General features: G+C 46.0%; 1 protein-coding gene across 5 annotated transcripts in view; it reads left to right on the top strand.

Moving 5' to 3' along the window:
• Window positions 1-18,357, top strand: part of LOC143371112 (uncharacterized) — a 381,457-nt gene that overhangs the window by 322,862 nt on the left and 40,238 nt on the right. Inside the window, exon 1 of one of the 5 annotated variants that reach the window (XM_076816029.1) lies at window positions 8,956-9,259. The exons of the other annotated variants lie outside the window; for them this stretch is intronic. Within the exon in view, the coding sequence (XP_076672144.1) occupies window positions 9,169-9,259 (91 nt within the window). The 5' untranslated portion in view covers window positions 8,956-9,168. Of the gene's footprint in view, window positions 1-8,955; window positions 9,260-18,357 lie in introns of those variants that run through there. 5 annotated transcript variants of the gene reach the window in all.

The raw sequence follows: 18,357 nt of genomic DNA, 5'->3' as shown, positions 1-18,357 counted from the left end.
TGTGCCAGCGGGAGCGCACGCGCGTCATTCGGGGCCGCATCCACAGTGCCACGTGCGCCCCCTCCGTGGTCAAGTGTGTATTTATAGTGCGGAACACGGACACCCCCCGCGCGTGCCATCGTGCGCGAGGATCTTGTTGGATTCGGTAAGGGGGAAAAGGAGCTCTGGTGCGCGACAAGCCGGGGTAGAAGGATCTCCTTGGTATCGCGGTGATCCAGCCTCCCTATGGAGCGATAGTGTCCACTCTTCGGCGGATCGAACCGCGCCGGCCCTAGCGCCGATCGAAGTGGTGTCTTCGAACGATTTGTCGACAGTGGAGTGGTGGGCTTGTGCGCCCATGGTGTGTGTCAACGTGTCGATCCCGCCGACGCTGTCGTCGCCGCGTCCTCGGTGAACGAGGAACATGCTCCTGCCAGACCGCCGACGCTCCGGCTGCTCTTCGCGGATGAAACTGAATGGTGTGCTTATCTTGCCGTTATCTTGCCGGGTAGTCTGCTCTTTCACGAGACCCCTCGAGTGTGCCTTTGCTGGAGCTTGACCGTCACACGTGCCCGGGCCCGTCGATCGTGTTGTTTTCATCTTGTTATCTGGCATCGGTTCTTAATGATCGTTAGTCGGGCATCTGCGACTTTAGATGGACTCGAAGGCTCCTAAATGGTCACTGATCCAAGCACTGTCCGTCGTCAACGCACCTTAGTGATTTCATGAGAATCTGTGCTTTTTGAACAGTGTGAAACTTGGAAACGAGGAGTTGATAATTGCGTCGCTCCTTGTGAAAGACTGTTTACACGGCTGGAAATTGGAAATTGTTGAGACAAGTTTCTCCATGTGTTCAGGGTGGTGGTTTGCAATGACGCGTACCCCGATATCATCAAAAGGTCTTTATCGTACCCCAAAATTCTGTTTAAACAGTCTCCTTGATGTCGAGAACTATGTGGCTCCGAAAATTTCGCGAATCATGCGAGAAACTATCGGGTGCAGTGCCACGGCAAACTTCTCTCAAACATCATCTGCTGCTCTCGAGTTTTAAGTGCAAACGACGTATTTTTGAAAGAACATTCTGATGTTTCGATAGCACCACAGCCATTGTGTCCGAAACCCTAACGAAGCAAACAGCAATACTATCGAAACGTCAGTACATTTTCAAAGAAACCCAATTTGCATTTGAAAGCCTCGAGCAGTAGTCACTTTTAAAAGTCACGAAAGCATCGACGTGTTAGTGCATTAACTACCTCCACCAGAAAATTTCTTAATCACCATAATTTCGAATAAACTTGCGATGAAAACAAACACTACACGTCACAGTGGTCACAAAGCAGAAGCTAAACCAAAGTCATCATCAAGCTTTACAAATACGTCTCCAAAACAGTCACCCATAGCTTTCTGAAATTTGAATCTTACGCGTCCAATTGTGAAATAGTGGTGTCGACAGATAGATCGCGAGCCGGCAGTGTCAGTCAGTCGAAATACTCGCAACGAATGTGTCAAGACCGCGACGATAAACCCAATCCACGGCGACAACGAGCATCGAGTGTCCGTACACTGGGTAAAGATTTTTACGACGCTGCCTTTGCTGAGTCAGTTCGGCAGTAAAGAGCGCGGATTAAAGCCTGGAGCCTGCGTAAACCCGTTAAAAAGCACGAAAGGCCCGCTAGGGGAGCGTGCCCCGTTGCGTTCGAGCTGTAACGTCTCGAGATTCGCGCGTTCCTCCCCTAATGACGGGCTAATGACCTACGGACGGTCAAAGGGGGCGCGTTCGTTATTGCTTCCGCGTTTCCGCGGCAATCTGTCACGCGTTATTCTCTCTGAAAAGCTCCGTTGTTGATTGTCGACTTTAATCGCGCGATATGATGTTGCATCTAATTGAAATGCCTCCATTTCGTTGCCAGAGGAAAAGTGAAAAGTGAGTAAATTTCACGGGGTGCCACTGTGAGCTAGCGGTTCGACGATGACACCGAGGAAATTGTGTTTACGTAGTGTCTGTGTTGAAAGATGTCTTCCTTCAGAGTTTCCTTCTTGGAACTAGGAGTTACGTTTATCTTTCACGGTTTTCCTAAATTAACTACTCTACTTAGCGAGATTCAAATAGCGTGCTGGTCATGGGATTTGTGTTGGTCTTCAGAAATCATGCTTCGACTCTGAGGATTCAAGTACGCTAGTGCCTTCAGCTATTACTCTTACCTATCATCTGACTAGACTTCTTTCATCCACCGTACCAATCCGTGAAATTCTTCTCGACAAGGATTTCCCAAAAGTATATATTAAACTCAGCTAACTTTGCTGCAAAATTCCCCCTACACAGCGCACAGCCTATCATCGAAGAGTAACTAGAACTCGAATATTCCGTGATTCACAGACAAGGTATTAAAATGACCCTCGTGATCCGATATTCTCGAGGAATAGATCGAGGCATTTGCAAACGCGTCCGCGATCATCATCGTTCGAAGTAGATAGTCGACGCCGCTAACGAGTGCTCGGACAGAAATTTATGACACTACACGAGGAAAGGCGGTTCGATAAATAACGCGTGCAGAACCACGATGACGAGGAGTGACTGGCCCCGAAGACGAGGGATATCGAACACGTGGCCCAGCGCGCTCCTCCGCGGCCTTAATGAAGCGATCCCTATCGGTTGGGCCAGAATCTGATAATTAAATCAGGCACCGGTCCCGCGACGTGCGGGATATTAATTGAATCGCGATCGGGTTCGATCTGCCTCGTTTCGCAAACACGTACCCGCCGACGGCTTATGACGTCGACGCGCACCACCGTTAACTCTCCGATCGAAGAGGCTCCGATGCACGAGATTACCCCGACCCACAAGCTTTTAGCCCATCCGACTTTATCCAGCTGCGTTTCGAGAATTACGCGTCCTCGACCGTTTAATTGGCCAGACCTTGTTACCAACCGCGCTTCCTCGTGGAATCAAGTACATACAGCTTATCTCCGACCGTGGCCCGGAAATTTCATCGGCGGGGCCCAGAGTCCACGTCAAACTGCTGCTGGGCCCGATCGAGTAACTGTTCCCTTCCGAGACATCGCGTCTCGAGAATTGTCCCGGTTATTGTTCAAACATTCGGGCTGCGGAGGGAAGCTGGTTCCGAGGGGAACCTTGATCCTTCGGTTTTTGGAGAAATGTCGATTCGTTGCCGAGTCACGATGCTTCTACTTGTACGAATGGCTTTTTGCTAAAAGTTACTCGAAGTGCAGCTAATGAGGCCTCCGAGTCTCTTCGCTTCGTCAAACTCCATAACGTTAACATTGTGTATCTTTATAATCCACTTGCTACCTTCCGAGATTGTTGTTCCGTCTCCCCTCAGCCGTCTTTGTCGTATTGAGTCGTAAGAAGATTCGCGCCCCTCCCCGCGGACGTTCGTGGAGTTTCGTGAAATCGTGAATCCTTGATTGTCAGTTGTCCGAGCGATAAGATCGGGGACGTACGTCGCATAGGAATGGGTACGAGGAGCCGCGATACGGCGCGGTGTATCGGGCATAATCGGTGTGTTCCGTTTGGAGCAGCGGTCGAGCGACGTGTTCGGGCCGCGAATAAATTCGTACGCGAGAGCCGTAGTGAAAGATCACGGGAAGATCGGCACGATCAGATAAGAATCGACGGTACTCGGGGGCTGATGGGCCCGTGACGACGAAAAGAGCGTTTGGAAATGCGTGTCGAGGCCGTGGCAGCGGCCAGGGAGCCTCGTGGGAGGGGCCAAGCCGATTCCTCTCCAGCGCCGGGACCATCCGGTCCACCGCTGTCCGATTTCTCTTTCGCAACCCTCTTTTACTTTTTCTCGCGAAATCCTACTGTGACGCGGGCCTTTTATCAGTTCCGACCGCGATCTGCCTCGATAATGTTATTACTGTTATATTCTGCCTCGTGACGAACACGAACCGTGGTAATTAGGTACTAATAGAATAAAATTCCCTTGCTGTTTCGTTAGAGAAGCTCCGTGATATTCTTGTGCATGAGATTTTCTTGTGTAATGGAACCCCCATTTTTTTAAATTCTTAGCGAAAGGCAATAGTGGAGTGTTGAGATTTAATGAAAAACACTGCTTTTCAAATGTTTCAATAAAAGTCTTTAAGTGTTATTAAAAATATATATATATTATCGCGTGACTAAAAGAACTGGAAAATCAAAAATAACGGAAAAGTGCGACAACTGATTTCACGTGGCGAACACACTCGCACGTGCGTCTCCAGAAAAACATGGTCCAGCAACCAAACGGAACGTAGAACACCACGAAGTACTTACGGTCTAACAGAACGAAAACACAAACTCGCTCGACGCACAGCGCTACCAAAAATAATGCTCCCAGCCGCCGTGTGAGAGCGCGCAAGCTCCTCAACATAACAATCGCGGGAAAACTGAAAACAATACAAGAAACTTCAGCACAAATCACACGAAAACTATATACATACTAAATATACTATAATATTTCAACATGGAGTTTCTATTTAGTGCGAACTGTCCTCACTGCCTAAGCATAAACTTCTGTAGTCGAGGTAAAACAAGAAATTATTTAAGAAGAAAACTATATACGAAAATTAAATACATTGAACCTTATTTCTTTACTGGTGGACTAAAGTATTCACACTTAATTTTCTCGATAAAGCTGTTTTGTGACATTCCCTGTTTTTCTCCTTAACCTTCGTATAGCTTCCTCTATAACTTTAAACACTATTAGATGTGAAATTTCTTCACGTTCAATTAACAATTCACGCCACCGTTTCGCGAACCCCACAAAAGCACAAAAATAAAAAAAACTCATGTTACCTTCCCCGTTCAGATGGCAGAATAGATGGATCGTTGTGGACCACCTTAGCGCGAGCGATTACGTTCCCCGCGTGCGATATCGCGTTAATTTCGTAACCCGATAACTCATTAAGGTAACAAATTGCGCCATTAACTCGGCCGCGGTTAATTAAGTGGGGCGTCGTAAACGGCAGAAAACCGTCGCGGATTAATGGGCGCCGTATCGAATTGCCATGTGGCCGTCGGTTAATAACGACGTTCGCGTTCGTAAGTAGGTTGAAAATCGGGATGCGAAACGGTCTCGCCGTGTCGCGAGCGGGTGCAGCGTGTTAACGAACAAGCGCGCCCCTGCCCCCGTCGACGAGTTATAACAGTGATTATCTGAGTAATCGCGTACGGCACGCACGATCCCGGGGTGGAAATAATCCGGCGGAACTGATCGCGTGGTTGCGTAAACGCGCGATAACGCGATAATGCCGGCTAATAACACACGGCGGCCGCGGTAATACGCGCTAAGTGATACTTAAGGGAACGTTAATGGGATCGTTCTCGGCCAGGTGAATTGGGAGAAACGTGGAATCGGGTTTCGCTAAGTATACGTTGGGAAATTGCGTTGATACTGAGACCACCGCGGGGATTCATGGGGGAACAAAATGTCGGGGAGTTGATGTTTGTATACCTGTACGAAGAGGACGTGACTCGTGGCGCGTGAGTAAGTGGCAGGTGATTCGATGCGTATAAATTAGGAGAAAATGTGGAGGTTTCGCTTTGAAGAAATTGAATTCCTGCGATTCAAGGGATTTGAGTAACGTGTCTGACTATTGCGCGGTACTTCTACTTGAGGGATAGTGACTGTACCATCGACGGTGGTTTGGTTTAAATTAGAATGCATTGCAGTATTATATTTTTATAGATTGTTCAATTTTCTTTTGCGAAATGCACTTCGGAATATTTCAATCTACTTAGTTATCCTTCGCGGAATTATCCTCTATAAATTAAAGAAACATAAGCAAGAAGGTAGTACATATTTTCATCCTACGAATCTTCTTTTCGATTATACCACATATTACTCTGCTACCCTCTGCCTTAAGGGGACTAGGCAGTCGAAAAATCGATTTTTATTGCATTTTCCGAAAGTACTATCATTTTTAAATAAAATGTCGCTTGGTTTATAGTAAAATTCGCAAAATTGTAGATTTGGAAGCTAAAAGCGTCAAGCGGCAACCTATAGCGTCGCCTTTACCCAGAAACTTTAAACGCGTTTTCCTCGAATATTTGTTACTCTTCATTTTTTCCCTGATTGCGAACGAATTGAGGTTCAGATCGACTTGGGAAAAATTACGGGATGTGTAAAACATGTGCCATTTCGGGGCAAACCTCTTATAGTGTCCGTAAACATACGAGATTTTCATAAAAAAATTAAGAATGTTTTTTTTTCACTGTCACAGAAAAATTCAGAACAATAGTTCAAGATACAATAAAACAGCCTGCCAAACCTCGAATCAATTTGTCGAACCGTTTTTGTAGAAAAAATTCACAAAGAATTACCTGTTTTTCGGCCCGACAAGGCGCAAAGCCCCCTTAATGAATAAAAAATAACTCACAGCGTCGATTTTTGCGAATGTACAATAGTAGCTTGCGAAATTCGTGGAAGACTTTCGAAACTATTACCATAGAAATCGTTACGGTGTCTACTCATTGCGTGGGAGCCGAAGACTCCGATCATGTCCGATTAAAAATCCCCAAACGGACAAGCAATAATTCGTAAAACCGCGACGAAAGGCCTGGGAGAGCATGAAAGTTGACGGACGTGTAAAATGATCGAGAATCGTTGCGAAACTATTCAAATCGGATATTCGCATAAAGGCGACAAACGCGCGATCTGCGCGTAAACGCGAAGATATGCGGTTTAGTGGGCGACCCAGCTCTCCGTTGGTAATTAAAAATGTACATAATAATCGGACGAGCAGGCAAGAAAATCGCACGATCGCGTGGGCGTTTATTTAGTGCGCAGAGGCTCGGTCGTCCCGTGAGGTATCGCGGGCTCAATAATTTTCGGTGTTAATTAAACGACCGCGCGTGGGTGCACGCCGAGTGCGTCGCGGACGTTCGAATGGCGTTTTGTCAACTTTCACTGTCGCTTCCAAGTCACCTCGGGCGACGAGTTTTAATGCCTCCCCGATGATGGTTATTAAGCCGCGTTGACGAAAGGCAACATCCGCTGGCGGAGCTTCTGCTCCTTCTCCGTCGCGGTTGTCAGTGCCGCTACTTACTTTTCCGCGCTGAACCGAGTGTCGCGCCTGCCTGGCATCGAAGTCTCCGCCAGCAGCGAGGGGTTCGAGTTGCAAGCGCTCGAGAAACGCGGCGCTAAGTGTAGTTTCTCACGCGTCGACTATTAGGAATTTCATGATTTTCATCGTGGCTATGCCTAGCTTATCCCTATTACGCCACTCGGGTCTATTTTCAGCTAATTGTGTGTTCTTATTTCTTTGAAAGCTTCTCTGACTTTGAGGAGAATAGGCAGTTGTTAATACGTGTGCTCGTGGGTCTGGGTTAGGTTGATTTGATAAGTTTAGAAAATCTAGAAGAGATGATTGCAATTACACGATATAACATTAGGGTCCCGCGGAAATAATTGCAAGGATCTTTTTACCACTGTGGAGTATTTTTTCGGCTTGCTTTCACTCCCCAGGATTTTTCTGAATGGCCAGCCGGCGTGCAAGTGTGCCTCTCACGTTTTCGAAAGTTCCTCGAAGCCCGTTCGTCCGGCTGTTTCCCGGCTCGTCGATAATTCACCGTAATTTCGAGGCGTGCAGCGAGGAACGCCGCCCACGCCTCTCAAAGAAGCGAAACGAACGGCGGAGGGAATGGGAGAAAAAAGTGTCGAGGGAACAAGAGCACGAGAGAAAGAAACGAGGCGTCCCCGCGACGCTGCCACCCCGAGCTCTATTAATTTGAGACGATTAGGCCGAACGATTCTTACCGCTAATTGCCCGCGGCCCTGCGGGGTCGGAGATCGGGGATTAATTAAATTGAATTAAGCTTAATTAGCCGTGACCGTTTGGCCGGTGGTACTCGAGGCTCGAGGATCTGCTCCCAGCGACGCTCCGCGAGATAGATGAGACGGAAACTACCACACTCGACTGCTAATAATTAATTAGTTATACTATCGATATTAATTCAAGTTTTAGGGAATTATTAATATATCCACTCTGCAACTCTGTTACACCACGGTGTAAATGTTAAAACGTAAATAACTTTATCATAAACGTAAAGAACTCTTAAATCTTGAATCTCTACATCTGAAACTCGCGCGTTACAATCTGCTTAAGGACACATACTCGCTACTCTCGAGTTACGCTTTCTGGCTCTTTCGCCGAAGGTAAAAGAAGTTCCTTCAGGTATCCCTATTTCAGCAGTAATGATTTTTAACTGCCTCAGTCATGGGGCAATACACACGACAGCTCTATTATCCAAGGTGGGGTCCGCTCGATAGCATAATTGTATCGTTACTCACTGCCACGAGCATCGATACGCAAAAGAGCTCGAGCGCCGGGGATTCGTCATCTTGTCATCCATCGTTCGCAATTATCCCCCCGAATCGTTTAGTCGGCGAATCGACGCGAGACGGGACGGTCGCTGTTAACGAGATAAAGGTGAAATCAATTCCCAAGCGTGCGGGCCCCGAGACCAGGAGAAAACGCGCGTGAAATTCAAACGGAACCACCGCGCGGCGCAATTAAGAGGGGAGAGGGCCACGGTGAAAGTGTTACATCACAACGGGCGATTGTTTAAATGTTGACGATTAATTAAGCGGACCGGTGCTTGGAAATGTGACCGTGTACCGGGCTTCGTAAAAGTGTCGGGGAACAAGCCCCAGCAGAGGCCCTAACGACGAGGAGGACCGAGCAGCGGACTGCGCAGCTGACCGAGTACTGCAAACTATCAGGCGATTTTGTGCGAATCTCTTGGAACTCGTCCAAGTAAATTTGCCAGAAGTAATTGCAGTACTTGGGCATCGACTGTCGATCGTCGTCGGGGCGATCGATGGTAAAAATCGTGGACTTGCAGGGACCGCCAATCGTTGGAGCGTCATCGAGCAACAGAACGAGGTGTGGAGCGATAGAAGCGAATTTCCGCCGACGACGTCGTTCCCGAGACAGAAGGATTCTATCTAGTCAGTGGCCGTGGAGATCAAGACCAGCTGTGATAACGCGCAGATTTCAGCCCCCGCTGAATTCGAATTGAAAAGTTCGCGGGCCGTTCGTTCCGCGACAGTGTTGAAGCTCGAGGAGTCGCGGAGCAACGGTATCGTCGCGATGACTAGGGGCTCCCGGTGAAGGAGCGTGCAGTAATACATTACGAGTGCTTGAATACGAGAAAGAGATTATTTGTTACTCCATTTGTGAACCATGGTTACCTTGGACACCGAGCAGAAGCCCGAGAGGCAGCACTGCGGGCGTCGCATGTGCGCCATTTGCAGACGCATCAAGCGCGATAAAGGTAACGTCAGAACCATTTATCTTTTTACTTTTGTTTTAATTGTAGGAATCTGATCACTGTGATTAACGAATTATTGAAATATTACTATAAGCTTTGTAATATCCAGTGTTCTTATTAAGAGAGCTGTAAAAAAGCGTTTACAGATTTCGAGGATTATTAATAAACTTGAAATTAGTGGAAGGGTTACGTTGCACGTTAAATTTCAGAATATAGTTGTACACTTTAATTACCATGGCCACCATTCTCCAGCCCGCTGAGCAGCGAATCGTGAGAACGTCGAGTGCTTCCTGAACCATTCGTCGCGTCTACATAATATCACGTGGAAGTTTGACGTTCCACGAACGCTGGCAGCTGGTTTTCACGGGGAATTCTAAGTGGCATCGTTAAAGCAGCTAATTATTTTCCTCGGGCGCGATTATTCCAGGGCGACGTTGCGCGAGGGCAGCATGGAGAACGGGGGAATTAAACGCGTGACAGAACGTCTCGCGCAATTTCCGTAACGAAGGAAGCGAATCGCGCGCTCGCTGCTCTCCCTTTTTTTTTCCTGTTTCTGGCCGTGCTCCTTTCGCGTTGAAATCCCATCCACCTGTCAGTGGTTGCGATAATTGCACGTGATACGCGCATTCCGAGGAGCGCGCTTGTCGACGGGAGCCCATGCTCTCGCGGGAAACCTTCAGGAAAATCAGCGCAACGTTTAATTACCTGGCGAGGTCCTGGTAAAAAATCAGGAGCTGCTTGCGCTCAGCGGTCGTGTTTAGCCCTTCGGTGGGAGGAGTGCATCTGTTTATCGTGTAAATGCGACCACACACGTGGGGTAGTTTGAGGGGGGAGATGCGGGAGCCTGGAGTCCCTGGTTTAAGGGGTCATGCTCAGTCAGGAGGCCGAAAAAAGGGTGGTCTTTGGAAATTTTTTACGCAAAAGCTACAACACATTTCTCAAAAAATCTTTTTTCCTTTTAAGCATTGCATCTAGTACCGTGCATCGTAATTTTTTCATTTAAAAATATTTATCAATAACTAAGTTATGGTCCATCACTCGAAGGTTCTCTAAAAATAAAGGCTTCTGCGGTGACCACTGTTGCTCGAAAGTCGATCGTCTGAAATAAAAAATTCAAAAGAATTTACTTATTATATTATATTATCTAGTATTTGAAGGAAGAATTATTTTATCCGATGCTAAGTTTTCTTGTAATTGACGAAGATCAGGCACGATTTATGATAAAAATTGAAACTTTTACTTTAAACATCAACCATTTTTACCCAAATCAATATTTCCAAAAATCCTTCGTTCAAGTACTAGATAATATAATATAATACGTAAATTTTTTTGAATTTTTTATTTTAAATGATTGACTTTCGAGCAGCAGTGGTCACCACAGAAGCCTTTTTTTTAGAGAACCTTCGAGTGATGGACAATAACTTAGTTATTGCTAAATTTTTTTAAATAAAAAAATTACGATGCACGGTACTAGATGCAATGCTTAAAAGGAAAAAAGATTTTTTGAGAAATGTGTTATAGCTATTGAGTAAAAAATTTCCAAAGACCACCCTTTTTTCGGTCTCCTGACTGAGCATGACCCCTTAACTCAAATTATAGGTGTAGTGAGGTCTTCGTTACAATTTTAATATATTTCCCAAATCAACTTCCTCTCTTGCATTTAAAATAACTCCCTCGGCACAGAGTTGTCAAATACCTGGTGCACCATTTCCCACAATTTCTCCACCCCAAAGCGTCCATCCACTTCGACAAGATCTTCAGAAATCCAAAACACCCGGAATCCCAAATAAAACCGAACTTCTCCCTCAGAGTTATCTTGCATATCACAATCACGAAGACGGTACCTGTCCATCGCGTCGATCACTGCAATTACGAGATACCCCTGAACGTTTCAAGCGTATTCTGCATGGAAGCCTTCCAAGGTGGCCGTTCGTAATCCAGCTCGTAACGCAGAAGCCCCTAACCGTAATTAGCGTATTTTCGCCGGGCCGTGTCGGGAATGAGGAACGAGGAGGAAAGGTAGGCGGTCGAGGCCTCTGTCGGGTTACGCGCGTTAAAGAGTTATGTACGAATGTATCCCCGGGTCGAATCGAAACTGGTTCGCCCTGGTCCACCGTGGCCCTGCCCGTCCTCGTTGTTCCATGCAAATCGCTCGTTAGTCGAAACACCTGAAATTCCTGTGTGGGACGCGTACATTGTCTTCGAGCCCGCCGGTCCATGGATTATTCATCCCCGCGGCTCTTTCCTCGCGTCGGGCTGACAGGGCTGACTTGAGCGACGAGGGAAGGACACCGGACGGGATTCCTGCTCCCATCCGCTTGGATTCTCGCTTAATGATCGTCCTTTAAACGTGTTCCTGTCCGGCCAGTGTTTAGGGAGTTGCCTGAGGTGATTGTTTGGGAAAGAGGAAGCGTTCGCTGGATGCACTTGATCCGGAGTCGGTGTCGCGAGATGGTGCAATCGAACGTCCAGTTGGAAGCGTTCGAACATGACAGCTTGACCTTCGACGCAACGTTAGACTCGTTAGCGTCGAGAGACACCCACGCGGGGTATTCAGATGCACCGGTTGCGGCGCGCTTTCGGATTGGTCGAGCGTGATGCAACTTGTCGCGGAACTGTGTTTACGTTGTTTGTTAGCAGTGATTATTGCGTTAGCGATGGTAACGGCGAGTGTTTCTACGTCGTAATCCAGGGATAAATAGTATAAAGTATATAATAACAAGGGACCTGTATATAGCAGCAACTGGATTCGTTGAAAAGTGGAGTAGTATCTATCATCAGAATCATTCAACAGTATTTTTAAAGTCAGGGACAGGTTAAATACGTCTACTCCTTGTGTCTAATGATTTATATTTCCTTCCTCAAGAGACATCCTCACGACTTTGAGGAGTCATTAAGAAGCTCCCGCTGCTTTGGCGACACGAAAAGGGCCATTCAGAACGGTGAACGGTTGACGATTTCATTCAGCCGACACGAATCCGTGGAAGCAGTGTCGCCACAGCGGTAGCTTCGGTTTCATCAGCAACCTTCCTCGTAGGTTGTCCCAGCCCACGCGTGCCCTTCGTTCTTTCATTCACGCTTCTCTACGCCTATCGTAATCGTTCCTAGCGTCATCGGAATCCAGGAAGAAGGAAAGCAGCTTCCTCTGCCGATACAGCTCAATAAAAACATCCGACTTTGCGTAAGACGGTATCGCTCGACGATCTACGCGCGACGTCGCGTGGTCACGGGCCATTAATCCCAGACGACGATGGTACACGAAATTTCGAATAAATTAGGGGTGCTTTCGCAATCGTTATAATCCCGGTGAATGGGCCGCGGCTTCATTCATCCGCGCGTTCGACGAGGGCACGCTCCGCGCCAGCAACCTTGCTCTATGCCTAGGCAGTTATGGCAGGCGTGACTAGGCTGGAGGTCCCGATTATGATAAAACGCGTGGGCGAGCCCACGCTCGCCCTTCGCTCGTTCATTCATAAATTCAACTCTCACCGCGTGCCGCGAGAGCGCGAGCGCGAGCCCGTGGAGAAAGCCACGCGATCGACGGAGAAGGAAGGATCGCTGGATCCCGTGCACGACACGCACGCGTCTTTCGTTGCCTCGCGCGTTACACCATCCTGTCGCGATCAAGCGAGTCGTCCACCGATCCTCAGCGTCTTTCCACGCCTTGCCTCCTGGGGAAGTCCTCCTCCACGCTGTCGGACGGTTCAGCTTGTCACGCGACGGCAAGCTTCGGTGGGGGATGGGAGGAAATAGGGTTGGTTAGTTGCATCGAAGAGGAGGGGGATTCTTGTATCTTTTGGACTTACTTCCTGGGTCTAGCAGTGGAGTGATTTCTTGTTTCAATAGGATTGTTTAGTGGGTAGAAATGAGATATTAGTTTTTAATGGCATACTAGTTTTTTGTTGCTATGCTCGATGGTACATAAGTACCTATATACGTCCCAGAATGTTACTTTGAGAACCAACCCAGCAAGGATCTCGCTTTCTACGCTTTAAGGGGTATTTGTTATTTGTCAAAACCTTGCGTCCGGGTCATTCCACGCGAAGTCGGACACTTTTCGGTGTGACATCTCGGATTTTGGTGCAACTTGGATATGTTGTGGTCTTTAGGGGTATATGAACATATCTAGAAGGATTTTTCGAAATGTCCAAAATTGTGGATGTTACAGCTCTTTGAAATATAGTGTATACTATTTTTCCAAAAATTATAACTGTTAGACTAATGAACTGATAAAAATGACCTTTTGGGTGCTTGCAGTGCAGGTATAAGAGTACCTAATAAAAATTATTTCACTTAATAAAAACGAATATTTGGTCATTTATTTAGTAATTGTTCTAAACAAATGCAATTTTATAGTTGAAGGCACCTTTTTAAAAATTTGGAAAAATAGGAGGATAAAGCCCTGTTTTTCCTCTTTATGGACATGTTTTGAAAAACGTGGATGTTTTAAAATTGGCCAAATGAAATATGTATATATATCCCTAAAGACTACAAAATCCGAAATGTTACTCCGAAAAGTGTCCGACTTCGCGTGGAATGACCCGTCCCTCAAAGTGTTAATTCACTTACTCCACCCCCATTAGAATACACAAAACAAAAGAAAGACATCACCGTCATTGCCAAAGTGTTTACTACCCCATCTGTCTAACCATATATCACTCTCTTGCATTAACACAGCAGGCAGACAAATAAATTCATTCAAAGCGTCGTTCAGAGAAAGGGCAATTTCCCCTAGAGAATCCTTGCAACCTAAAGGTTGTAGATTCTCCATTTGCATCGGGTCCCTAACGAGCCATCATTATCCGCGACATGCTCTAACAAGCTGTAAGCTCATAAACCAATTATAGAATAAATATCATCGAGGCGCAAACGAGCTGCCTCTATGTGCACCCCCTCTCCATTCAGCACCCCTTAATCGCCCCTTATCTCGCGAATTCCCTCGCGCTCGCGTGTCGTGCGCGCACGCGCGCGAATCAGCACACCGACGGCAGCGGCGAGCGGTGTCACCTTCTCGCAAAGCCACCGGCAGGTTTCCAAAGCGGTCTCGGAATCGGCGGATGATTATGCGGACCGGTCTATTTCTAGAAGCACCGAGTCGACGGACATACTAATTATTTTTTATCGACTCGTTACCACTCGTCTTTGGCAACGGAGCGACAACGTGGGCGAGGGGAGTCGAGGGGCGGAGGATAATAGAAGGGGTAAAGGACGTCGAGCGAGCGGGGGAGAGAGAAAGAGGCCAGGGAACACCGGGTTCGCGATATCTACGGTGTATCGCAACCGGGTTTCCAATGAGACTGACGTCGGTGCAGATGATAGAGGGAGAAGTGAGTTGTAGGAGAAGAGAAAAAGGGGTTGTTCAGTGTGATGGACTTGGGATGTTTTGTTCCGTCTTTGTTTCCTCATTGGTAACTTCGATATCATTTCAAATTTAGAATTCTTAAAAAGCGAATCCACGAATAGATTTTACATGAGACCTTTCTATCACGAGAGAGAAAATCTCAGCAACAACTAAATATAAATAATGGAACTAGTCGCGAGAGGTGTGATTTTTGAAAATATATCATAAGACTTGTCTCATGAGAGCCTAATTTCGTGAAACAATGACGAAATAATTAAAAAATAATAAAATAATTAGGATTAAATATTAAGATTAAAGTCTCATGTAAGACACGATATTTTTGCTTCATTATGGATTTGCACCTTAAGAGAGGTTTTTTAAACTTGTAGATCAGAGTAGGCTCAGTGACAAACAGGCGCATGCCAGAATATTATGAATTTACAGAAAGTTGGAAGATTAAACTCTAGATTGCAGGAGCTACTTGTTGATACAAAAAAAAACCCACGTGTGCCCCATTTGCATTGAGCCCCTCAATTTTAATATCCACAAATTCTGAATTGTACACATATTTTCAAGTAGATATCATAACAGGTTTTGCCATTTGATCACACAATTATCAAATAAATAACGATAATTTCGTACAGCATCAAACAAGCATCGATAATTTCATAAGGTATCAAACAAGTAGCGATAATTTCGTAAGGTATCAAACGAATATCGATTTTTTCGTAAAGTATCAAACCGGTTTTGATTCGGTATAGTATTGTTTCGGTATAGTATTGATACGGTATCGGTTGAAGAAGAATCGGCATCGATAATTGATACCAAGTACCTAAAATTTCGATGCGCATCGATATTTCCTATTGAGTACCATGGTATCGAATTGATTGAATATCATCAATAGTATTGGTATCAGTCCCATCACTACCCATCACTCTTGCACCCCTTCAAACTCAACACCTTTCTCCCAGCCAAATTACTCGAAAAGCCGAGAAGACGGATCGACGAGCCGTCGTCACCGCTCGCTCGCCGAGGGGAAAGACAGCGATCAGAGGTGTGGGGGGGAGCGTAGCGAAGAAAACACGAGGGGGTTCAGGGAGGGAGTGAAAGAGAGAGGGCAGAGAGAAACAATTGACATTCTACGCGCACGTTCGATCGAGTCGTTGACGGGGGGACGAGGAGGAAGGGTTTACTCGCAGGGAGGGTGGACGAAGGGCGGAGCGGGACAGGGGGAGGGTAGATGCACGGTGGCATGCACCTGTGCATTGCCGCCATATACGACTCGAAGTTATGGCGTTTTTCTCGACGCGCCGCGGCCGAGGATGTGTGCCCGTACGTACACGATCGTATCTTAACCGGCGAAACCAACTCCATTTCTGGAGGGCCGCGGCCGCAAACCACGTCTGCTGGCTCGCGACTTCGGGCTACGCCGTGAGGTAAATTAATTGTCCGCGAAGGTGTGCGCGCTCGCCCGCGGCGGCTCGGCTGGGCGAGGTGGGCACAGGGGTGGCCGAAGGAGGCCGTGCCGTGCGACGCGCGAGCACGGGGAATGGCGGAGGAAAAAGGGTAACGCGGGTAGAACGAGGGCCCTGCCTCCTTTATGTTTATTAGACGCGCTTAGCTTGTCCGAGCAGTGCCGTTTTTCTGCCCCTGGTCGCGCAACACTGTGGCAGGGTGCTGTTTTCATGCCCACTCGTCGCTCCGTCGTCCGCGCTGGGGTGGAGGTTGGCGTAAGCGAGCGCTACTGATCACTCTGTTTAATGACATAGGAATATGGTTCCGATAGCTGGGTGGGCGTGGATCGGATATATCACGATTGACGGTCTTGCGGAAGGCTATTTCAGAGGAGCTAGTCGTGACGTGGAACATCCCATTAACTGGTCAACGTTCTCTGACACTTCGCTCAATTTTTCTCACACGCAAGCTCTACATGTATGTGGAGTAACTGTGTCAGTAGTCGGCCATTTAAGGGAAAGCGAAAATTCATGTTACGCGTAGTTATTATTAATATACTATTTTTTAAATGCGTCATTGACAGTTAAATTCTTTAAAGTATCTATTTTTCAAATGTGTGGATGATTTTTTTAATAGTATAACAATTTTTATTTAAAATATGTAAAATACCTAGAAACGTCTTTTTCACCAATAGTCAGCCAGTAAAATCCTAACTCCAGCCTTTCATGTGCCAGTAGTCAGCCAGGTTCTTCTATCAGGTTATATATGTATCTGCCACCCTATAGTATAGTTAGTGTTAATCTTCAAAATGTTAACTGGTTCAAAATTCATGATGTGTGTACTGAAAATTTAAAAATTTCTTTTTTCTGAAAATTCTAATTATTTAAATTATAACGGCCAACTACTAGACCAATCGTCTAGTATCTCCGTCAATTCTCAAACGATTTTTGATTTTTTTTTTGCTCGTTTTGTCGGGGATTAAATTTGCTACAATATCAAATACCTGAATTGCGACCAAAACATGTTTTTTCTATTTTTTTTTCTGACGAAGTTGGATGAAAACCTTAGTAGAACAATCTTTGGGGCTAATTTGATAAGATTTTGCTTATCTAAGCAGTTTTTTTTACGTAAAATCTTTAATTGGTACTTGGCAATAGCGGAAACATAAAACAGGTGTCAGAATGTTTGAAATACAACTTTACAATGGCTGAAAATTTGGAATGTCTACCGAGTTTACTACAACCAGAACCGTCTGAAATATCAATTTAATGTATGATTATAGAACCTAATAGCGTTCAGAAATATTGCAGAAAGTCAACACCGTGATTTATTTTTTTAACCAAGAGTTCAGAATTTTTTTTTTAATGCCCAAAGAAAATTTTGGAAAACTACTGTTTGACATTTTAGCAAATTTAATCCCCGACAAAACGAGCAGAAAAAGATCAAAATCGGTTAAGAGTTCACTGAGATACGGAATTTTATCCACAAAAAGGCACTTCGGAACCACTGTGAGTCGGGGCGGCTAACTATTAGTTTTCTTTATATTTTGAATGCCAATAGTCAGCCACTTCAAAAATACTTACTAACCTAAGTTTAAATACAACTATAATTTCACGAAAAGTTCATTCGAATGTTATTAATCGCGTATTCAAAATTTGAACATAAAAAACTTCGTATTAGTGTTGGTATACACTATTTCCAAGTGTCGCCTATAGTACTAAATTAATTCAAATTGACTCGCCAGTCGTCGACCATCCAATCGCCCACACAATAAAGCTTTCTGCAGTTCATATTTTTACCGCTAAAGGCACGAAACTTTCCACATTCGAAGGAGAGAGTACACTGATCATTATTTTGTTTGAATATATAAGATTTTATTCCTAATTTCTTATTTCTAAGCAATTTATTTCCAAAAAGGCTGACTATCGGATAGGGGCCGAAATAAGGCACATTTACCCGAAGAAATTCTTGGAAGACTATAAAAGTCGGGGACCAAACGTTCCTTTAATGTTTAAACCCATTCGATCGAGGAGCCCGAGTATTCACTCCCCCGCTATGGCTATTCGTCTAGGAATCTCAAGTCTGGTTAGGGTAGAGGAGGAAGGTTGAGATTCCATAAATCGGAAATGGCCTATAAAGTATAAGCTCGTTAAAAGCGGTCACGTGGCGTGTCTGTGGATGCCACGTGTCCGCGACGAGGGAAGATCGGTCGCGTCATCGACGATGCCACGCTCGCGCGCGCGCGCCTACCTGGCGTGTGCCTCTTCCCGACGCGACCTGCGCGCTTGTGGGTGTAACCAGTTTC

Source organism: Andrena cerasifolii, chromosome 1 (genome assembly GCF_050908995.1).
Source record: "Andrena cerasifolii isolate SP2316 chromosome 1, iyAndCera1_principal, whole genome shotgun sequence".
NCBI lineage: Eukaryota > Metazoa > Arthropoda > Insecta > Hymenoptera > Andrenidae > Andrena > Andrena cerasifolii.
Note: the sequence above shows the minus strand (reverse complement) of the source record. Positions and strands in the feature narration are given on the sequence as shown.